Raw genomic sequence first — 25,501 nt, forward strand, 5'->3', positions numbered from 1 at the left:
CAAGAAGACCAGAAGTCGTGAGACGATCACTTGGATTCTCAGCTTATGTCTATTGTAGAAGTTTGACTACTGTCTGCAGACAACGCTCTTCTATTATACTGATTCAGGGTTTGCAACTTTATTTTGAACTTCCAGTGTCACTCACTTGTGATGATCTGCATCGATTAGTTAACTTGGTAAATTTAAGAATACAATTGTTAATTGTATCACATTTCTTTCTTATTTGTTTGTTTCACGCCGAGTTCTTTTACTGGCCACTTTCAACTTGGGCATCGGCAATTGTACATCAATGCTGTTCTGCATCATTTCTCTTGAATTCGTGTCTATATATAGGTATATAAGCACTGCACTGTCTTCTACTGACTCGTCACAGATTCGTTTTCCAATGTAACACTGCCACGTAATATTGTTGATGTTCTTTTGTTGGGAATTCTCTGTGCTTGAATTCAGAATAGTGTCGTAGACTATGAGGAAATGGGTATTTACAAAGGGACGTCTAAACCGCAGGTACAGGAGTCTGTCAGAAACTGTCCGGTCTTGAAACTTCTCTCACGATCAAAATGCATGGGCAAGTAGCTTTGAAGCTTCTATTGCCCAAACATTCTGCAAATCTCCATTTGCCTCCTTGGTTCAAATACATTTATAACAGTTTATCTTACCTTCATGTAAAATACTTTAATTTCAATGGTCAATGACGGTTTAACAAGTTTAATTGGTCAATGACGGTTTAACAAGTTTCCGTGTCACCCTCCCAGGAGGGTGACAACTGGAAAATATATTACCCGCTGCCACGGTAACCGCCAAGCTCTCCGCCGAGAAGCTGAAGCGCTAACAATCGTATGACGTCATAATATGACGCAGGCCGTGCCCGGAGTTAGAAAACCGTTCGATCAGCTGTTTTTTCGTTCACTTTGTACAGATTTATTTTACCGACTTTCACTACTTTATTTAAGCTATTTTATACATTGAGTGGTTTGCACATTCAGCTTAAACATAATTAACAATTTTTATGCTTGTCAGAATATGTTTCACTGATGTTAAAAGTCCAGCCGAGAGGCAGACGCAAATTTGTTTGCATGTCATGTAGTCGGTATCGATCTTTACTATAAAATATAATCATAGTTTGTACATTTAACATGGCGGTAAGATAAATACGTTGTATGTTTCTCCCTCGGGTAATACGGTCTGATGTACGCCTCTTTGTAGCAGTGTTGTCACCCGAGCCGATAGGCGAGGGATGACAAGGCTACAAAAAGGCGTACATCAGACCGTATTACCCTCGAGAGAAGCATACAACTTATACTATGGTTCATGACTATTTTAAGTATTTGCTGCTACAGTTAATACAAACATATATACAAGAGCTTCTGTTAACAAATGATGCTGTTGATGCTAAAACTATTTACTTATGTAGGCATCTAGACATCACTATCACTGTGTGGTATGTAATGAAATAAACAACGGATATATTAATTTGGTGTTTCACAGAAAACAAACAGTAGAATTTAAACCATTCTTTGCTGATGCAGGCAGGATTCTTACAGAAACCAAACTTATATAGTTTGATGTCAGGTACCCAGCAGAAACAGACAAAACCTAGAAATAAACACGGTGCATCGTATGGACTGCATAGTGGATTGTTTCTGAATGTCTCCGAATGAATTTAGGATAAAAACAATATGTATAAATGACATAAAATCAGCTTTGTATCTATCGTGCACTTGAGAGTATTAATTATTATAAGTCAGTTCTCTCTTTTGACTTTCTGTCATAATTTAACTCAACATCCTGCGCACTAATGAGCTGCTCTCTGGAAAGAATGTGATCACCACCTGACAAACTATCAGCCTCATCAAGAAGACCTGAAGAGTTACTGCTCTTTGAAGATAAGTCATCAGCTACAACACGAAAAGAATAATCCATGAAAGTATCTGACAAATTATAAATGGAATCATTCGGCAAAGAAGTCATGGAAAACATGTCACTGCACAAAAAGGAAAAATACCCTAGAGGTCATCTCCAACTTTTCTGTACTAACTGAACTCTCCGGAGAAACAGTGATAATGGGATTAGCACCAACTTTGGCCCCCATAAGATTATTACCGATCAAAACAAATCGACACCCGGAACTGGGGGAGAGTCAAGAACACCAGAAATCAGATCTAAAGTCAAATTCACAAAATGGAGAGGAGCAGAAGAACTGCCACCTATACCCTGAGTTCACTCACCACAAAAAGGCAAAATATCACTCAAAATCAGAGATTGAAGAGCTCCAGTATCCATCAAGATAATAACGGGCCATGGGGTAAAATTATCTCCCATGAGCGACACAGAACCCTTAGAAACAAAGGGCAAAAACTCTTTCCGAACTACAGAATCTGGAGACTTACTCTCACAAAGAAAACTCTCCTCAGAGCCACCTGGAAAGAAATACTAAGGTGCGATAGACACAAAAGCATTTGGGGAACCTGCAGCCTGATTTGTAAACTGGAGAGTGTAACATGCAGAAATCAAATGACCTGGCTTCTTACAATATGCAAAAACAGGCTCAAAACCACTGGAAGTATTAGGCTTAGACTGAAAAGAATCTGACTGCTTGTCAGAAGAATTTGAACCTGTTCTAACACCATTGTAACCTGCATGTGATGAAGTCTTACCCGAGGAAAAGCCCTTTTAGCCAGAAAACTTGGTATGACCCGGAGACCTAAAATAGTCAAACAATAATCATCTGCCAACATCGCTGCCTCATGTAAGGTCATCAACCTTATGTTCATCCAAATAAGTCTTGAGATCAGAATGAACACTCTGCTTGAAATCCTCCATCAAAACTAACTGCCTCAAACTATCAAAATCTGTGACTTCCTTAGACCCACACCACCTATCAAACAAAGTTTCCTTTTCTCTGGCAAATTCTACAAAGGTCTCATTGTCCCTTTTATGAGCATTTCTGAATTTCTGACGATAAGCTTCAGGCACTAACTCATAAGCTTTTAAAAGTCTCTTTTTGACAAGATCATAGTCGGAGCTTTGCTGTATCCTGAGCTTTACTCTTCAAAACAGTTTGCAGTAGCATAGTCCATGACTCCTTAGGCCACTTGAGGTTTTCACTAATGGTCGTTTTCATTGTTTATTTGTTGATTTCAGAAAGGCATTTGATTTCATTAATCGTAAATTATTGTGGTTCTCAGCTTTAAATAAAGGTATTCATTGTAAAATACTTAGAGTATTTGTTGACATGTACTCTAAAGTTAAATCTGCTGTTAAACTGTCAAATAGTTCCATATCTCATTAGTTTGATACTTTAAGTGGCGTAAAACAGGGGTTTATTTTAAGTCCTTTGCTGTTCTCTCTTTTTGTTGTTGAGTTGGAAACTATGTTACAAGAATCGAATGTCTGAGGTACATCGTCGACCTATTATAATTATCTTGGGTTAACGTTTTCTAACAGGTTATGTTGGTCAAAGGGTATTGAAGTTCTTGTTCAAAAAGCATCAAAAGCCATAGTTTCCGTTAAGCAATTACAGTGTAAGTTTCAGAATATTTCTTCTTTAGTTTTATTCAAGATATTTGATACTCAGATTAAGCCAATCTTACTCTATTCTAGTGAAGTGTAGGGTCATTCAAAACTTGAATGCATCGAGCGTTTTCATGTTAAGTTTTGTAAATATGTTATTGGTGTAGGTAGTTATGTCTCTTATGTTGCTGCACTTGGTGAATGTGGTAGATATGGCTTATTTGTCGATTGTCATAAAAGATTTATTCAGTATTGGTTAAAGTTGCTATCAATGCCTAATCATAGATATCCTAAGCAAAGCTATCTTCTTTGTAAATCTTTAGACGACTCTAATCGTGTTACTTGGGCTTCAAAGGTTAAAATGTTACTTTTCTCTTATGGTTTTGGATTTGTTTGGATCTTTCAGGAAGTTGGTAATTGTTCTTTATTTCTTAGTAAGTTTGTGCAAAGAGTTAAACATTGCCTCCTGCAAGATTGGTTTTCTAAAGTTTGTGAATCAAATAAGATATGTTTCTATCAAGAATATAAATCTCTATTGACAGTTGAATATTATTTATCCACTCTAAAGATTCGCGAATATAGAAGGCTTTTATTTTTGCTAAGATCTGGGGAATTGCCTCTAATGATAAATGTTGGTAGATGTTGTGGTATTGTTCGTGATGAACGATTTTGTAATTTATGTTTGAATGGATGTATAAAAGATGAATACCATTTTCTGTTAATATGTAACGTTTATTCCATTTTAAGACAAACGTATTTTCCTGAAACTTTCTGGAAACATACTGCAATTTATAAATTAAATATGTTATTAAGTTGTGATAAAGTGCATATCCTAATTAACTTAGCGAAATTTGTAAAAGAATCTTTAAGGTCAAGAAGTGCTTAAAAGGTTTATCTAACCATTTTGTCTCTATCATTAATATCTTGGGAGTTTTGTACTTGGGCCTATGGCCTTTATGCGGAATAAAAGTTTGAATATGAGGATTTCAGCAACTTTTTCAAAATATAGAAAGTATTTGTCTACTTCTTTCTAATTAAAAGGGGGTACCAGTCTAGCTTGCCTAGCAATGTCAAAAGAGGAATGGTTTGAGGGAGGAGAAGGGTTTTCAAGCTTTTTCAGCTTAATTTCTCTGTAAAATTCCAATCTTCTTTCATCAATTTCCAATTTTCTCCTGTCATTTTCCAATTTTCTGAATTCTATTAATTTTTTTCTCTTTCTATTTCCAGCCTTTTTAGTTCTATATTTTTCATTTCCAGTTAGTCCTATTCTTCTTCTTTCAGTTTCCAAAACGTCATGTCCAAAAACTCCCTCATCACTATAGTGATTCAACACAATTTTCAAAATCTGAAATTTCCTCATAGCAGGTTTGGCCTCAAATTTGAAACGTGAAGAAATTTGCAATAAATCTGATTTGCGCAATTCACTGACTGTCTCAAGGTCAGGGGACTTTAGAAACTTCCCAAGTTTAAACACCATGTTGCTGGTTTCACAATTACATTGTTGCAAAATTGCAGAAATTTGAAATATATTCGACAATAGGTCTCAAATGTCAAATGAATTCTATCCCGGACGAGCCCCCAATTTTGTTACGGTGTAATAATTTGCTGTGACAAAAGGTTTTTAACGTCCCCCTTGAACCAGCAAAATAGAACACAGACAAGTCTCAAATATTCAATAATATATTGAACAGACAATGAGTAAACTACAATGAATGACAATACAGATTTCTAGTACAATGAAATTGGGTCACAAATATCAAATATTAACTCACCAGAGTCTTGACATTGGTGAGAAAAGATATACTGATTGAAGGTTGTTTACAATTACAACTGTTGAATAGGCAAGAACGGTCAGTCTTGACGATGCTTAGCAAACTCGACGATGGCAGACACATGTGTATAAATCCAGTCATGTGCAAAAGGTCCATGCCGCACAACTCAACAACTAGCCTTTATATAGCTCATACACAGTTCTCGATAATTCTAGCAAAGCTAGGCTCCATCATTATTCTCACGGAACGATATGGAATCATGTGGAACACACGGCATGAGGTCAACATGTTGCCAAGGGAGGCAACTCTGAAGTGCTATCAAAAAGGTGTGCTGCTAAAAATACTATTGTCATTGAACATGATGCGAGCCAAAACCCACACTCAAAACATTGTGACCCATAATAACTATCACTTAATCAATGTGATATTACAAATTACAAAATACACACTCTCATAACACTACGTATGTCGCATATAATATTATATGCATTGAAACTACATTTTATACAAATAAAGATGTAACCATAGTAATTAATGAATTGAATGGAACACATTTCCGGGTGTTAAATGTCCTCACGTGGGCATAGGCAGGTTTAACACGTTTGTGCATCTCGATAAATTGCGTGGAGCTCAAGAACGTCTAAAACTGCAGTCGTTTTAGGAAGGTTGATTGTTTCATGTTTGATCGTTCTAAACCTTACATGGCTACATCATTCAACGACTGACAACTGGATAGTCCGTGGAGGACTGTCCCACCGTCGTCTGGTTGTGGCACTGTACAGACGTTTACAGAACAATAATGGCGTTGCCAGTAAAGATGAATACAAGTGGCCCATCTCCGACCAAGGTTCCAGTCTGAGTTGACCACTATTCAGACCATTCCAGGACTTCAGCGTATCCTCCGCAAGACAGTCAGGAACAACTTACGTCATTACGGGATACGACCTATCCTGAAGCAACATCATCGAGAAAATCATGACCGTCAACCTCGGTTGTGGTGGACGTTGCTTCTAAAAACGGATTTAAGATTTCCCGTAATGACAGGCGTCAAGAGTGATCCGAATTTCGGACCAGTAGCAATTCCGTTTTGTCAACGTTATGGCAACAGGATAACTCCCGCCCTCACACGGCTAGAGTTACAATGGCTTATCGTCAACCACACAATGAAAGTACTGTCCTGGCATGCAAATATATCATCGCTTTGGGATGAAATGGAGCCCCATCTTCGAACCCACTCTGCCAGATAATGTTCATCATTTGGCATTTTGGCATCATGATGGACATTAAACATGCTATTCTTTCATCTTCGTATGATCTCAACATCTACCGATTAAAGTGTGCATGGACATTATTATATTTTTAAATTTCGAAAGAATTCTAACAATTAAAAGCTTCCTTTCGTATATGATGATCAACCAGAATATTCTTGAATAATAATTCAGTACAGATATAAATTTACAGATAGACTGAGGAGTTTCCCTTATTGTGTTATCTGGATGAGGAATCCCACAGACACAATCATCCAAAGAGCTGTGAATATAACCATACACAGAGAGTCAGCAGTTACACAGTACCCACCAGAACTACTTTGACCTTCCAGAACCTTTCCATTTGAATTCCAATTCCCAGCCGAGCCATCGGTTTTGCAATCCCGCTGAACCTCGCCCCAAACCCTGCGTCTACTTCCTCGAAACGGCAAGAAGCAGAGACGTGGAATCACAAACAATGGCGACTGTTGGTTTTCCTTGTTGACCTTCACACGATCTTTCATGACGATGAGGATGGTGGCGACCACAGACAGAACACTGATACCGAGGAGACACGTTAGATACAATGTCACCATTGGGATGTTGTCAGACGATTTGGGAAGTAGTTCACTCACAATACTCATGAATACAGTCAGAGAGAGAAGGCACGTGATGGCATACGAAACCTTCTCGCCACAGTCACAGGGAAGTGAGAAGACAAAGATGTTGAGAAATGAAAGCACCACCACAGGTAGTATTACATTGAAGACAAAAAACATCGGTCGCCTTTCAAGGTCAATGTCCACGTAAAGGAAAGAGAAGGTTGAATCTACGAAGGTTCTTTCAGTAGTGTAAGCTCTGGAAGCTGTAAGACTCCATTCTCCGTTTTCTGTGTACGCTTGGGTGTTTGCACTAATCAGCGATGAAACCATCTTCAGTTCATTTGAATTATAGCTGACGGGTAGAAATCGGAACTGGCATGTCTGAACATCAAATGGAAATAACGTCATATCTAACTTGCAGCCACTTGCAAAATTTGCCCCAGGTAACCACGTTACTGTACCATCGCTGTTAACTGTAATGGAGGATGTCTCGTCTTTGAAGACATCCCGATCCTCAACAGACACTGGCACGATGAGTTTCGGTCTCCAAATGTCAGTCAGTGGCGGGTGTATAGAACTTATGCCATTATATTCCTCAGGTTTCCAGGTGAGAAACTCGTCCCGCCAAGTTAGATCCATCAACACGTAGCTATGTAGGATCTGTCTGACCTGGTCTACTTCAGTTATGGCCAACAAGCTGAATCTGCTGTGAACGTCCACATGTTGACTCTGGTTGTATACTGGTCTGATTTTAGTGCTGTAATTTCCAAACAAGTCGCTGTACAGTCTCTTCATCTCATCAATACTGCCTGCTGCAGATCTACACACGGCCATCAGCACCAGCACATACAGGAGCTTCATCTTCCTTCGTCCCCTGTGAATGCTACGAGGCACTGCCCACAGTTTAATTGAATGCTGTCTGCATTTCCAGTTTGGTAGCTTGCTGGCGTTGGAGAACCACCAGACACGTGAGACCAATTTGCTCAGTCATGGTGGGTGATTGAACAAACAACACAGATGGCCGAAACAAATCAATGGCCATCCAGCTTCGATCCGTTCATTAAACGCTTTGGTTTTCCTCATTCAGCAAGCTATGTTGACAACTAGACTGATATTCCAGCACTAATGGAACCTAATGATCCATGCGCAATGCTTGTCGTCACGTAATTGAATTAATTGCATTGCTTACACATTGACACTGATGGATATAAAGGATAGCATTATCCTTAGAGGGATTACCAATACTTGTTACGTTCCGAATTTTGTAACACTGTGTATGCAATAGGTTATAGGGTGTATGTCATTGCATCTCGAGACAGAGTGAGTAATCTGTCAATAAATCATCGTATTGTATATATACTTAGTTCCAAAAGAAACGCGACATCATGTTTGTTTTTGAAATTTCCATAATCTACTTTACAATCATAACGAATGTGCATGTTAAATGTTCTTTGAAAACAATTTTCGAAATTAAACTTTTGAAACAAGACTTTTAATGTCAGATTAGCCGTAACAACTGAATCTAATTATTGAACATTTTTATGGGAAAAAACAACAGAAACGAATCACAGAAGCTCATGCCCTGACGTTTTATGCACGTGAATTTAATGATACGACACTTTCTTCAAGAAAAACGAGAGAAAGAACCCTTTAAAACATGCGACGTAGGTTTCTGCTGTGTTCTTTTTCTGAATGGTTCAGAAAACAATATGCCACGTTTGAGCAATGAAGCACGTGTACGTGCTCTTGGGATGATTGAAGCTGGTTCCAGTGTTGTCCACGTTGCACAACATATGGGAGTACATCGGACGACAATTTACCGACTGATTGAACGCCAAAATCAAACAAATTCGGTGAGAGATCGACCTAGAGATGGCAGGCCACGAGTGACGTCACACAAGCAAGACCGTTACATTGTAACGTCACATCTTCGCAACCGTTTTTTCCAGCAACTGTTACAGCCCGTCAGACAATTGGGATTCACAACAGACCAATTTCAGGAAACACTGTGCGTCGACGTGTGAGAGCACACCGGCTACACTGTAGGAGACCCTATCTTGGACCGCTTTTGACGCCATGTCACTGTCATCTGCGCTTAGCATGGGCTCGCCAACATCAGCATTGGAGATATGCACAGTGGCAGAACATTGTTTTCTCAGACGAGTGTCGTTTGTGTGTCCACGTTGCAGATGGGAGAGTGAGCGTATGGCGTCGACGAAATGAACGTTTCAGAGACCCATGTGTCCTGGAAAGTGACCACTGGGGTGGGCCATCCCTTATGATGTGGGGTGGAATAAGCTGGGGAAGGCATATGCCACCTGTAATCTTCCAAAACAACGGTCAAGGTCGTGGAAGGGGTGTAACTGCACGACGCTACATTGACGAAGTCTTAAGGCCTGTTGCTGTTCCGTTCTTTAGACCTAGGCCACAGTTGCAGTTCCAACACGATAATGCCCGCGCCCACACCGCCATTATCACTGGCCAATTTCTGGCCAATCACCACATCCAGACAATGGTTTGGCGACCTCTTGGTCCTGATTTGAATCCAGTGGAACATCGCGGGACGAGTTGGACCGACGCCTTCGTCAAAGACCAATTCCTCCACAAAATCGGAGGGACAGTTGAAGAACGCAGTATTGAATGAGTACAATAACAGTCTCCGTGCTTTCATTCGACGTTTGTTCATGTCCATGGGTAGACGGTGTACTCATGTGATACACAATAGTGGTGGTCATACCAGGTACTGATAACATCGAATATCATCTCAAGCTTCTAAACGTGTCTAATGCAGACTCTATAGGTTGGGCACAATAAAATTTCATCAGATCTTAAATCCACTTTCTTTGGCGCGTTCTGTGTAAAGCATATAGTGGCTGGAAGCACTTATGTGGGATAACAGTTCTCATTCCAAATGGATATGTCGCGTTTCTTTTGGAACTAAGTATACATAGTTAATATCAATCACATTATACATTGTCAAATACTGTTCTTACTGTTTACCTGACAGTAGTCCCCAGTTATGGAGCGAATGTTGTTTTATGTGATGCACAGGTATGTCTATCTGTATCACTGCAACACAGAGCCTGACAAATCATACCGTCGGGCACCAAAACTCCATCATACAGATAATACACTGTATCCATGCAATCCTCATTATTCGCTTCTAACAGCTATGTCGTAGTGGTCACTTTTCACCCCAAAACTGTACAGTAGACCACGGAAACACAACGGCGAAATTGATAATGATATTACATACACATTTCATTAGGCTTAATTGTACGCCATAACAACGTGCATTTTCGTTCAGCTGTCAGATGGATTTACTGATACTGCAGATGGACAGCAGAAGGTTTTATCCTCTACAGGAGGAAGAGTTTGCCCTCAAGAAGGTAGTGACTCAGTTTCAATGTAGTGAAGCAGTATGTGTATATGTGTATTTGGGTTAACAATATTTCTTCTTTGCTGTTCTTGAAAACAAACTGATTAACCCAAACAGCACCATCAAACAAATGAAGTGGTTGATCCATTGCGATTAAAAACCCACCCGTAATCGATGATACAATACACAGTTTTCAGTCATTACATATGATCGTTAGTTGCATGGTGTATTGCAGGCGCATGTTTGACAACAGAATCTGGCATCACTTACCGTTTTGTAATCACAATAAAATGCCCTTGACAAAATGTACTCTAAAATAACATTTTGATGATTTTTGAAACAGTACACTTGCGAAAATGCCAGTTTTAGAGTATACGACATGCATCAAGTTAAATACTGAAGCATTTGAAGTGTCTAATGCGAGGTTACACTTATCAAATCCAAGAAATGAACTTAGTAAATATATTTTCTTTTCTCTTAAAAAGCGGATAAGGTTCAGATGATGGACATTTATGTAACGCCTTTGAACTGAAGGAAATCAGTTATTATTAATATTCCCCTTTCACCTCTTAGAACAATACAAACGTGAGATGGTCTAGTTTCCACAACAACTGACGCACCCTCAGCTTGGTATGGGTTGAACAATGTATTTTTGGCTGCCAGAGGGTTTATCATCACCTTCCTATACATACACATGTTTCTCTATATTGGCATCTCGTACTGTTTAAAAACAGGATGTATTAGTTGTTTATCCAGATATATTGAGAACATGCACTGCATAACACAATTACATCTACGTTGCATTATTGCAAAGAAGTATACGAATAGAAACTGTATACTGCCCACAAAAGGAAAACGTATATCTGGAATCATTATATATAAAAATATATACTGATTGGAAAGGGTAACAGTGAAAAACATGAAATTACATAAAAAAGAAGCTATTTGAACCGTTATAAAAATACCCCTAAAAATACAAGAAGCAAGGCACTTTGCGTGAAATTTGATGTCACGTATCGCGCGTAGCACTTGTACTTTGTGTACAATGAACTTTCTTTGTGCATCCTTTTTGACACCTGAAGATCACACCAGACATTAAAAAATGAAATATGGTTGATTATTCTCTGACCTCTGAATGTTGTGGAAAACACACTAATTTCAACCTAAGCTGCGCGTACGTCACGCCACGGCTTACAGAAAATCATCGTCTCCGCGCCGTGGGTATGCTGGAGACTGGACTGGCCCAAAATGAAGTGGTCAGACCTTTTAGTGTCCAAGGAAACACGACCTCATCTGTATTTAGACGTTCTCAACATACTGGGAGAGGGAGAGGACAGACTCGCTGGGGATGTGGCCAGGGCCAAGTTAGACATGACTGTAGAACGCTTCACTCAGATGTAACTGACTCATGCGAAGATACTGATGACAACTCTGATACCTCTGTTGATTTTCTTTTCTGGAATATTTCTGGACTTTCATCAAAACTACAGGATATGGACTTTGTTAATTATGTTAAAACATTCGATTTAGTTGGTTTTACCGAGACATGGAGCAATGTCCCTAATATAGCATTAGAAGACATATTTTCAGATTATGTTTCTATTTGTAAAGATGCAGACAAAATCTCTACATTCGGTACACACTCTGGTGGGATAGTTGCTATGATTAGAAAATATTAAAGTGAATAAATATAATGGTCAAGAGCTACCGAAAATACTATCTTCATCCTTTTGATAAGTCACTGTTTGGACTTGATTTAGATATACTTTATGCTTGTGTCCACATCCACCCAGAGGGCTCCACATGGTAAGAACAACTGAGCCCACAATGTAAAAATGGGATAATATTATTCCAAGAGAAATTATTAGATATATTGAAATAGTTTACCTGATGTGCATATACTTTGTGGGGGAGATTTCAAATCTAGAACTGGTACTAAACCTGATTTTGTGGAAGATGATATAACTGAATACACTGAACACCAAGGTCACTCTATGTGGGACTTTATATTTGGTAATTTCAGTCTAGAACGTTTATCATTGTATAAAAGTGTAAATAATTTTGGAAAACATTTATTAGATTTATGTGCGATTTTAAATATTCATATGATGAATGGAAGATGTGGTAATGACAAAGAGGTCGGGGTTTTACTTTTATGGATGTAACTGGTGCTAGTGTTATTGATTATGTTTTAGCTTCTTCAGTATTATTTGAACATGTCATAAATTTCAATATAGAATCAAGATGTGAGTCAACACATCTCCCGATAACAATGAAATTACATACGACTCAAATGATTAAGAATGACTGTAATCTAACACAAAAAACTGAAAAATCGTTTACATTTGTCTGGGACAATAAAAGACTACAACAATTTAGAGATAATTTACACTCTGATCCTGTACAAGAATTGTTAGATAAATCCCTCGATACAGCATTATCTGACACGGATAGGAGTATTGATTATATCACAGATGCTTTATGTTTAGCAGCCTCAGATATGAAAAGACAAACGGGTAAATCATTGAAAGATAATTTAAATAAATGGTTTGATAGAGAATGTGAAAGTTTAAAGAAAGATAGATGAAATCAATAAATAATTTTCGAAAAAAGAAGGGAGGCAATCTCTGGACGAATATCACAAAACTAGGAAGAAGTACACAGCAACATGCAAACAAAAACGAAATGAATATGTTGAATGTAAACAAAAACGTTTAGAAGACAGTATTAATGATTCAAAACAGTTTTGGTTAGAGTGAAAGAGTTTCAATCCGAAAAAAGACTGAAAATAGTATACATACTGGAAAGTGGTATAAATAGTTTGAAAATTTGTTTGTCTTCCCAGATAAGGACTCTGACTCCCACTATTCTCATTGAACACCAGAAAGTAATTCTAACATGCTACTTGTAAATCAGATTTTAGATGCACCGATAACTAGGGATGAGATACTCGAAAGCATTCAACATCTCAACTGCAACCAATCCCCTGGTATTGATGATACTATTCCTTAAGACTTCAGCGGATATATTAATACCATATTTGGAACTAATATTTAATGTTATACGCGGGACAAGTATTTTCCCACAATCTTTGTCAATTGGTGTAATTGTCCCCATTCATAAACAAGGTGATATAAATAGTATGAACAAGTATAGAGGTATTACCCTCCTTGGCATATTTAGTAAAGAGTTTACTTATATCATCAATAAAAGACTCATTCTATGGGCAGATATTTTGGATAAAATAAGTGAAGAGCAAGCGGGATTCAGAGAGGGATACTCAACAGTTGACAATATTTTTATTCTCCAAACAATTGTACAAAAATATTTAAGTACTAAAGGTGGTAAATTTTATGCTCTCTTCGTAGATTTCTCGAAAGCATTTGACTCGGTAAATAGAAATAAACTATGGAATCTTTTACGATTTGAGTATGGTTTGAGTATTTAAATGAATAAACTTATATGCAGTATTTATGGAAATGTAAAGGTATGTGTAAGAAATAATAACGATGTCTCAAAAACGTTTTTACAAGCCAGTTGGGAGTAAGACAGGGCTGTATTTTCAGTCCTTTTCTGTTTAGTTTCTTCATAAATGAATTAGCAACTCAAATTCATGAAAACTGCAATCATGGCATCCAACTACAGCCTGATATTACGCAGCTGTTTTTGCTCTTATTTGCAGATGATATATTATTTTCCAGTACTGTTAATGGTCTACCGAGACGAATTGATGAATTTGAGAACTATTGTGATAATTGGAAACTAAGTGTAAACGAAGATAAAACGAAAGTTGTAGTTCTTAAAAAAAGGTGGCAAATTATCGGGCAAAGAAAAATGTGTTTGCAAAGGAGAACTTTTAGAAGTAACATCGTTCTATAAATATTCAGGTGTTTACTTCACTAAAACCCTCTCATGGAATAGACACACTAAACAGGCAGCCATACAAGCTCAGAAGGTTTTTATTTGTATCTATAAGCAGTTAAATGCTTGTGGAAATGTTTCATTTTTAAAATATGTGATGTTAAAATAAGCCCAATACTACTATATGGATCTGAAGTCTTGGGCTTACAACATTTTGATGTAATAGAAACATTTCATTCATATGTCTGTAAAAGATTTCTTGGTGTTAAGACATGTACATCTAGTGTTATGCTTTATGGTGAATGTGGTAGATTCCCGATGCACATATGTTCTCAAGTTAAGGCTATCAAATACTGGCTAAGATTGCTGAACATGCCTACACATAGATTTCCCAAAATGTATTACAATATGATGATAGTTTATGACAAGAATAGAAAAAATAATTGGGTAACGAATATAAAAACATTGCTGTTTGAACCTGGCTTTGGTAACGCATGATATGACCAAACCGTTAGCTGCTGCCCAAATTTTATCATGTGACTGACTCAAAGACTTAAAAATAGTTATGTGCAGACATGGTTTGAATCGCTGACTCTATCAAACAAATGTTTCTATTACAAACTTTTTAAAGCGCAAATAAGTTTGGAGTGGAACCTCTCTAAGATAACAGTAAAGAAGTTCCGAGTTGCTCGTTTTCGATGTTCATCTCATGATTTATTTATAGAAACTGGACGCTATACCAATATTAATCGACAAGAACGACTATGCCAACTATGTGATTTAAATACTGTCGAGGATGAGTTCCATTTCCTTCTTAGGTTTGTCCGTTGTACTCAGATCTTTGAAGAAAATATTTACCAAATCATTACTATAGATATCCAAACGTTATTAAATTTAGATCATTACTAACAAGTACAAACATTCTAATACTTCAGAATTTATCAATGTTTATATTCCATGCAACATTACAACGAAAGAAAAATATTAATATTTGAAGAAATGTAAAAGTTATTACTCGGGCGAATATATTGTATGTATGTTGTATGTACTATAGGCCTGTGGCCTCTTCAGTACGGAATAAAGGTTGATTGATAAACATACTTGGAACACGAGAAAATTGCCTCCACCCGGCCGTCCACGCGGGACGTCACGTCAGCAAAACAACCAAATTCGGCTGACCCATCTAAAGAATCGATACTGACTGTCAGTTTGGGGAGGCAACACATCTCACACATTAATTATTGGCAATGGCAAACTGCAATACAGGGATGAAATCATTGGGACTCATGTGCAGCCGTTCATTCAAGGACAGAGACGTAACTTCACGCTTCAGCAAGATAATGCCCGTCCACATGTCGCCCGTGTTGTGACAGAACAATGTGGTACTCCCATGGCCAGCTGTTTAGAGAGAAGTTTACGTCAAACCAAGAATCAGCCACTGGCGTTACCTGACTTGGGACTAGCGTTGGTTCAGACATGGAACAGCTAACGGCTGAAGGGATGGTGTAAATCCAGCTAGGGTCCATGCAGGAAGCAAATGTACTGTAAGTCCCCATGGTCCCTAGTAGGGTGATCTACCTTCAGTTGTTGGCGATCTATAGCCTGTTTTTCATATTGTATCGTCTTGTATAGTTCAAATGTTTTAGATTTAGTTACTAGTTTTATATCTCTATCTGTGATACTCTAGTTATTTTACTGTCCTTCGTCGGCAGAATTTTATAATTTCACTTAAATTGTTGATATATTTATAACTTGCTTTAGTCACGATATGGCTGAAATATTGCCGATGTGACTTAAAATCTTAACTCACTCACTCAGACATGGAACAACATTTCCCAAGCTTTCTTCAATCGCTGAAAGTCGTCCATGCCTTGTCGTTGTCAAGCCTGCATCAACACCAATGGTGGACACACAAGATAGGGAACTTGTGAATTGCATTTTGATACCTCAGACGTGTCACGATGCCTTCAGTCATACCATACAGATTTCGGTAATATCCTGTCAGCAGTTAAACAGTGATTAAGGAAAACACTTCAAATCATGTTATTATCTTTTGGCATTAGAAATGGCATGACACGACATCACATAATTCACAGTTACTTTATTCCAGTAGAATATATCGAAACTATGTGTTCACAAATACAGATGTAATCACAATAATTAGTGAAATGAATCGAACATTTGCACGTGCTACATTTGGAATGGGCAAGTCTAAAACACACTTGTGCATATACATCTCGATAAATTACGTGGAGCTCACGAATGTCTAAAACTGCCGTCGATTAACGAAGGTGAATTGATTCATGTTTGAACGTTCTAAAAGTAGCACTGGTAATGAACCACATCATTCCACGACTCACTACTGGATGTCCCAAAGTCAGGGGGCTGTGTCACTGCACAGACGTTTACTAAACAATAATGACGTTTTCCGGTCGCCCACGTGCAGGACGTCCACACGTCACAACGCCAAGAAAGATGAATACGGGTGGCCCATCTCCGGCCAGGTTCCAGACTGCAGTGACCACTACTCAGACCATCATAGGACCTCGGCGTATCTACCGTAATGCAGTCATTGGTGAGTGAGTGAATTTAGTTTTCCACCGCTGTTAGCAATATTCCAGCAATATCAAGGTGGGGACACCAGAAATCAGCTTCACACATTGTACCCATGTGGGGAATCGTACCTGGGTCTTCGGCGTGACGAGCGAACGCTTTAACCACTAGGCTACCCCACCGCCCCGTAACGCAGTCAGGAACCACTTACGTCATTACGGGTTACGACCAACCGGATAATGCCTGTCCTGTCAGGACTAGGGATGCTATTGTTTTTCGTTAACCACAATGTTTACAGCACACCAAATCCACAAGATACTGTTCATGGATTACCCTTCCATAATTTCCCATGCCCATTTGATAGGCACTATGTCTCGTCGATGTACGACTGCTATTTTTATTGCGCACGGTTATGCCATCGTCGTATGATCTTATATACAACAGTTATAGATAGTTAAGACTTTACCATTCTGGCAGAAAGTCATGAAACGATTCTGGAGGAGGAATGGCATAAAACATGTTAAACCCTTCCACACACTTCCGTGCCCATTTGATAGGCACTATGCTTCGTCGATGTACGACTACTCTCTCTGTTGCGCACGATGGGCATACCCAAACTTTGCGACATTGTTGCTTGACCCCTGCCCTGCATTAGGACGTATCTCATGAACATACTGTTCTGCCATCTTCGTATGATCTCAGTATACAACAGTTATAGATAGTTTAAGACTTTACCAGAAAACCATGAGAAGATTCCTTTAATTTGTTATCTGGACGAGGAATCCCACAGACACAGCTATCCAAAGAGCCGTGAATATAACCATACACAGAGAGTCAGCAGTCACACAGTACCCAGAACTACTTTGAACTTCCGGAACCTTTCCAGTTGGATTCCCATTGCCAGCTGAACCACTGGTTTTAGAATCCAGCTGAACCTCGTCCATAACCTTGCGTCTACTTCCTGGAAATGGTAAGGAGCAAAAACGAGGAATCACAAACAATGGCGACTGTTGGTCTTTGTTGTTGGCCTTCGCAGGATCTTTCATGACGATGAGGATGGTGGCGACCACTGACAGAACGCTGATACCGAGGAGACAAGTTAGATACACGGTGACCATTGGAATGTTGTCCGATGATGGAAGTAGTCCACTCACGATGCTCATTAATACAGTCAGAGAGAGAAGGCACGTGATGGCATACGACACCTTCTCGCCACAATCACACGGAAGTGAGAAGACAAAGATGTTGAGAAATGAAAGCACAACCACAGGTAGTATTACATTGAGGACAAAGAACATCGGTCGCCTTTCAAGGTCAATGTCAACGTAAAGGAAAGAGAAGGTGGAATCTACGAAAGTTCTTTCAGTAGTGTATGCTCTGGAAGCTGTAAGAATCCATTCTCCGTTTTCTGTGGACGATTGGGTGTTTGCGCTGACCAGCGATGAAACCATCTTCAGCTCATTTGAATTATAGCTGACAGGTAGAAATCGGAACTGGCATGTCTGAACATCAAATGGAAATAAGGTCAGATCTAACTTGCAGTCAGTTGCAAAGTTTGCCCCAGGAAACCAAGTTACTCTGCCGTCGCTGTAAACTGTAATGGAGGACGTCTCGTCTTTGAAGACATCCCGATCCTCAACAGACACTGGCACGATGAGTTTTGGTCTCCAAATGTCAGTCAGTGGAGGGTGTATAGACTTTATGCCATTATAATCCTGAGGATTCCAAGTGAGAAACGCATCCTGCCATGTTAAATTCATCATCACGTTGCTATGGAGGATCTGTCTGACCTGGTCTACTTCTGTTATGGCCACCAAGTTGAAGCTGCTGTGAACGTCAACATTTTGACTCTGGTTGTATACTGGTCTGATTTTAGTGCTGTAGTTTCCAAACAGGTCGCTGTACAGTCTCTTCATCCCCTCAATACTGCCTGCTGCAGATCTACACAGGGCCAACAGCACCAGCGCATGCAGGAGCTTCATCATCCTTCGTCCCAACTGAATGTAATGAGGCACTGATCCCCAGTTGTTGATTAAATACAATCTACATTACGAGTGAGAACAATTTGTATGGTCGCGGTATATGATTGGACAAGCAGGACAGATAGCCAAACTGTTCAATGGCCATCGAGCTTCAACATGTCCATCAAACGCTTTCACCTTTGTCTCTCAGCTATGTTGACAATGAGACCAATATTCAGTGGAACCGCATCATCCACGCATAATCCTTTTTCCCACGAAATTGAATTAATCTATCGTCATTATTTCTTTATTGTTGTTGCTGTTGTACAACCGTCCTATGGGAGTTGGTAACGGACAAACAGTTCAAAACATAGGGATACTCTGTCAATAAACCATTGTATTGGATTTACATGGTTAGCATTGAACACATTATACTCCGACCGTTGCAATTTAGAACCGGCTGTATAATGCCGGCCAAATAGCTTACTTACTGTTAACCGGACGGTAGGCTTCATTATAGAGCGAAAGTTGTTTTATTTGGTGCACAGACGTTTCTATCTGTATCACTGCAATTCCAAGCCTGGCAACTCCTACTGTATGGCACGATGCTTCCACCATACAGAAAATACAGTGTAGCCATCCGATCCTCATTACTCGCCTCTTACATCCATGAGGTAGTGGTAACTTACTACCCTCGAGCTATATATTAGACCATGCAAATGATTAGATGTTACATATATTTCATTATGTTTTATTTTGCGCCATAACAACGTGTATTTTAGTTGCGCTATCACGTTAATTTACTGAAACTGCAGATGAGCAGGAAAAGCTATATTGATCCAACTCTACAGGAGGAAGAGTTGTCCCTCAAGGTGGTAGTGAATCGGTGTATGTAGTATCTATTGAAACTTACGCGTTCATAAATACAAATGTAACTACAGTAATGAGTGAAATGAATCCAACATTTGCACGTGCTTCATTTGGAATAGGCAAGTGTAACATATTTGTGCATATACATCTCTATACATTGCGTGGAGCTCATGAATGTCTAAAACTGCCGTCGTTTTACGAAGGTGAATTGATTCATGTTTGAACGTTCAAATAGTTACACGGGTAATGAACCACATCATTCCACGACTTACGACTAGATGTGCTAACGTCAGGTGGCTGTGTCACTGTACAGACATTTACAAAACAATAATGACGTTGCCGGTGGCCCACGTGCAGGACGTCCACGCTTCACAACGCCAAGAAAGATGAATACGGGTGTCCCATATCCGGCCAAGGTTCCAGACTTCAGTGGCCACTACTCAGACCACCCTATGACTCTGGCGTATCTACCGCAACGCAGCCAGGAAGCACTTACGTCATTACGGGTTTCGACCACGTCGTCCGGCATACGACCTATCCTGACGCGACGTCATTGAGAAAATTGGCAAAAGTTGTGCCCAAATCATGTCCGTCAACATCGGTTGTGGTGGACATTGTTTCTGTAGAAGAGCCCGTATTTAACATTTCCCGTAATGACGAACGTCAACGTGTTTTCAGACGTGGTGTGGACTAGTGTGATCCGATTCTGACCAATTGCAATTCTATTTCTTCAAGGTAATCATTGACATTCCAACCGGACAATGCCCGTCCTCACAGGGCTAGGGTTACTATTGCTTTTCGTTAACCTCACAATATTTAAGTATTGTCTTTGCCTGCAAATGTTCCGGATCTCATCCCTATAGAACATGTGAGGGACGAAATGTACCTATGTTTACACCATACCAAATCAGCACGATAACGTGGATCGCATACAATATGGTAAGCCCTTCCTCAGGCTTCCATGCCCATTTCATAGACAGTTTAAGATTGTACCATACTGGCAGAATGTCGAGAAAATTCCTTTATTTTGATATCTGGACGAGGAATCCCACAGACACAACTATCCAAAGAGTCGAGAATATATCCATACACAGAGTGTCAGCAGTCACACGGTACCCACCAGAACTACTCCGACCTTTCAGAACTTTTCCAGTTGGATTACCACTGCCAGCCGAACCACTGGTTTTACAATCCAGCTGAACCTCGTCCATAACCCTGCGTCTACTTCCTGGAAATGGTAAGAAGAAAAAACGAGGAATCACAAACAATGGCGACTGTGGGATTTTCTTGTTGGCCTTCGCAGGATCTTTCATGACGATGAGGATGGTGACGACCACTGACAGAACGCTGATATCGAGGAGACACGTTAGATACACAGAGACCATTGGGATGTTGTCGGATGATTTAGGAAGTAGTTCACTCACGATGCTCATGAATACAGTAAGGGAGAGAGAGCACGTAATGTCATACGAAACCTTCTCACCACAATCACAGGGAAGTGAAAAGTCAAAGATGTTGAGAAATGAAAGCAGCACCACGGGTATTATTACATTGAGGACAAAGAACATGTAAAGGAAAGAGAAGGCGGAATCTACGAAGGTTCTTTCAGTAATGTATGCTCTGGAAGCTGAAATACTCCATTCTCCATTTTCGGTGTATCAGGTAACCAAGTTACGGTACCATCGCTTTAAACTGTAACAAAGGATGTCCGTCTTTGAAGACTATTTCGATCCTCAACAGACACTGGTACGATGAGTTTTGGTCTCCAAATGTCAGTCAGTGGAGGGTGTATAAACTTTATGCCGCTATAATCCTCAGGTTTTCAGGTGAGAAACTCGTCCCTCCATGTTAGATTCATCATCACGTTGCTATGGAAGATCTGTCTGACCTGGTCTGTCAGTTATGGCCACCAAGTTGAATCTTCTGTTTACATCATGTTGACTCCTGTTTTATACTGGTCTGATTTTAGTGCTGTAGTTTCCAAACATGTCGCTGTACAGTCTCTTCATCCTCCCAATACTGCCTGCTGCAGATTTACACAATGCCAACAGCACCAGCACATACACGAGCTTCATCTTCCCACGTCCGCTTTGGTAGAATTGAGGCACTGATCATCAGCTGTTTATTAAATACTTTCTGCATTTTCCGTTGAAGAACCACCACACACGTGAAAACAATTTGTTCAGAGTTGATGGATGATTGGACAAACAAGACATATAGCCAAACTGTTTAATAGCCATCGAAATTCATTACATCCACCAAACGCTTTGGCTTTTGTCATTCAGCAGGCTATGTTGACAATTAGACCGATATTCCAGCACTAAGGGATCCTCATCATCCACGCACAATGCTTTTCTCACGAAATTTAATTAAGGGCATTGTTTACACATCAATACTGACGGTTATAAAGAATAGAATAATCCTTACCTTAGTTATCAATACTCGATACGTTTTGAAGCTTCAACAATGTGCCTGTTAAAAATTATAAGGTAAGTTATGTTATTTTCCTTCGTGAAACATTATATCTGTTAACCGCTGTTGCTGTTGCTGTTGTAGAAACGTCTCAAGTGAGTTGGAAACGACAAACATTTCATCTCAATACAGAGGGAGAGCTCTGTCAATTAATCGTTTGATTGTATTTATACTCTGACTGTTTGTGTATGGAAACTGCTGTCCAATTCCTATCACACACTGTAGCCATCCAATGCTCATTACGCGCCTCTTACACCCATGTGGTAGTGGTCACTTACTACCCTGAAATCATATATTAAACCTGGAATATGATAAGATATTAAATACATATTTCATTATATTTTAATTTGCGCCAAAACAACATTTACCTTCGTTACCCTATCACATTGATTTACTGACACTGCAGATCAACTGCAAAAGCTATTTTTATCCAACTCTACAGGAGGATGAGTTGGCCCTCCAGGTGTTAGTGTTTCAGTTTCAATGTAGTGATGCAGTATGTGTATGTATATGTGTATGTGTATGTATATGTGTATATGTATGTATATGTGTATGTGCATGTGTATGTATATGTGTATGTATATGTGTATATGTATGTATATGTGTATGTGTATATGTATGTGTATGTGTATGTGTATATGTGTATGTATATGTGTATGTATATGTGTATATGTATGTATATGTGTATGTGTATATGTATGTATATGTATATGTGTATGTGTATGTATATGTGTATGTATATGTGTATGTGTATATGTATGTATAATTGTATGTGTAAGTATATGTGTATGTGTATTTATATGTGTATGTATATGTGTATGTATGTGTATATGTATGTATATGTGTATGTATATGTGTATGTGTGTGTGTGTATGTGTGTATGTGTGTATGTGTATGTATATGTGTATGTGCATGTGTATGTGTATGTTTTGGCTAACAATATATTTTTCTCCGTTGTTCTTGACAACAAACTGTTTAACCCAAAAGCCTATTTATCAAATAAGCACCATCAAACACAGAAAGTGGTTGATCCCTTATGATGAAAAAAACCCTAAAAATAATCAATAATAAGATAAGTGTTAAGTTTTCAGCGTCAAATACAATACAAAGGTTTCAGTCATTACAAATTATCTTCCGATCCACTTGTGATTTTTGCGTGGTGTATTGCAGGCGTATGTTTCAAAACAGAATGTGGCATCACTGACGTTTGGTCATCAAAATAAAATACCCTTTAAAAATATGCCCTAAAATAACTGGATGCTATTTCTTGAAATCAGTAAATGTCAGGAAATGCCAGTTTTAGAGTATACTACATGCAGCAAAATACAAACCAAAGTATTTGAAGTGTCTAATGAAAGTCTAAATGTTATCAGTTATTGCTTCTCCAGGGGCACTGACTGTCGCATTGTTACACGCATCAAATCCAAGAGATGAACTAAGTCAATATGTTTCTTTTGTGATTACACAATGCCATTTGGAAAGTGGTCAAATGTATCATATGTTACATACAGGGATTACAAAACGAATTAAACAGTGCAATCGGACAACGTTCACCAGTAGCCCGAGCTTTGGGACTTACGTTTCAAACACCATCTTTACTATCACCCTGTCAAGTTTTGGACTGTGTTTCCTGAAATTCAAGAAATTAAGTTCCATCCCAGTCAGTCTTCAAGGAGACGTCACCTTACTTCATGTCATTGTGCAGCTTCACACTACAGATTCCGAAGAGGGTAGTAATGAACCACCAAAGTGAATTCAAAATAGCTTCAGGATTGCTCATTCCAAGTTGTCCAGTTTGTCCAGTCTGGCCACATTTTCATCAGACAGGGCTTCTGAACGCATAGGTACGTTACCTTTTTTGTCACTCTTGAGAACATCCTGTTTTGTTTTCATAACATCAGCCAGCTTAAAAATGCAGCGTCACTGAACAGCGATGCACCGTAGTTCCTTGATTTCAGGTGTCTGTCAAAGCTTGAAATCATCGACTTCAAAGATGAGGGTTCGTATTTCGTGCCATCAGCTTTAGTTACACCAATGACCAAAGACCGTAAAATGTCACAAAGTTCACGTTTGGCGATGGTTTCAACAGGACGTAAATCCTTCTTGCTCGCCATGAACGATCCTAGACGTTTCATGTCGCATTTTCTTTAGTTTTGAACTGTATTCACGTTTCTGTTGTCCATGACATAAGTATCAATGTTTGAATAGTCATACGACATTGTAAGTGTATGGCTCATCGAAAATGTCATCATTCTTCAAATCTCTGAGCACTTCAGAGGGTAGATCAACCTACGAAATTGATCTCTTTGACATTGATGGAGACATAGGTTTACTTGCAGTCTCGGCTATTTTCATACATCTAAATCGATGTACTTGCCTAATTTCGCCTGAAACCAGTTTCACATGGTAGAGTCTGTAGGTCCCTAAAGGCTGAATTATTGATACCACTCTTCCCCTATCCTTTTCATCAATAGTAACAAAGTCATTTAAATCGAGACCATAATCCATGATGACAAATCATGCCGGATGTAAACAAAAGGGGAGATAACTTTGTCCCGACTACTTTATAGATGGACGTAAACAACTTATTCAATATATTCAATTGAAACATAATAGTAATCCCCAGGACACAGAAATTGAATTTTAATTATCCACAAACCTAATGTTTTGTTTGGTTGTCATTTTGTGGTGAAAAACTGCTTGAATGGAGTGATAATGTGAATTTGAAATATCGTGATGGCAACAGAAAGGTTGCTTGCGCTCTATCAGCTGATTGTAAAAATAGTTCGGCATTATGACGTCACTATTGTTAAACAACCTAGTTTGGTTACACAACATTCGTTGAATAACTTTCAACTGGTTACACAACACTGGTTCCAAATAACCAAACTTATCTCATAAGGATATTCAGAACACGTGTGTAATACGAGGGGCGTCCCAAAAGTAGTCGGCCTAACTATATTGTCCAATTTTAGAAAAGCTTATTTTGAAGGAATCATTAGCAAAGCCATATCCAAAATTCCACATATGTGGGTAATGTCGTTAACGAGATATTAGTCATCACAACACATTGGGTATAATATTTCTTTAATAATTGCAGAAAGTGAAAAACGATCTGTCATTTTGTACCTCTTGGATAATGGTATGCAATCAGATGATATCATATAAAATATGTTCAGTATAGTACTGGATGACTTCCCGTCATAATCAACATTCAAACATTTGGATTGTTTGATTTATGTTTAGACGGGGCTGTTTTCAAAGGACACCC

General features: G+C 38.9%; 2 protein-coding genes across 2 annotated transcripts; both read right to left on the bottom strand.

Moving 5' to 3' along the window:
• Positions 1–6,610: 6,610 nt before the first annotated feature.
• LOC124269460 (neuronal acetylcholine receptor subunit alpha-3-like) lies at positions 6,611–8,000 on the bottom strand. Its single transcript, XM_046704463.1, has one exon. The coding sequence runs from the start codon at positions 7,993–7,995 to the stop codon at positions 6,766–6,768; it is 1,230 nt and encodes a 409-aa protein (XP_046560419.1). The 5' UTR covers positions 7,996–8,000; the 3' UTR covers positions 6,611–6,765.
• A 9,685-nt stretch (positions 8,001–17,685) lies between these two features.
• LOC124269447 (neuronal acetylcholine receptor subunit alpha-3-like) lies at positions 17,686–19,017 on the bottom strand. Its single transcript, XM_046704450.1, has one exon. The coding sequence runs from the start codon at positions 18,910–18,912 to the stop codon at positions 17,686–17,688; it is 1,227 nt and encodes a 408-aa protein (XP_046560406.1). The 5' UTR covers positions 18,913–19,017.
• Between the last annotated feature and the right edge of the window lie 6,484 nt (positions 19,018–25,501).

The sequence above is a fragment of the Haliotis rubra genome, unplaced genomic scaffold (assembly GCF_003918875.1).
Source record: "Haliotis rubra isolate DU_JTF1 unplaced genomic scaffold, ASM391887v1 Scf145, whole genome shotgun sequence".
NCBI classification, from domain to species: Eukaryota; Metazoa; Mollusca; class Gastropoda; order Lepetellida; family Haliotidae; genus Haliotis; species Haliotis rubra.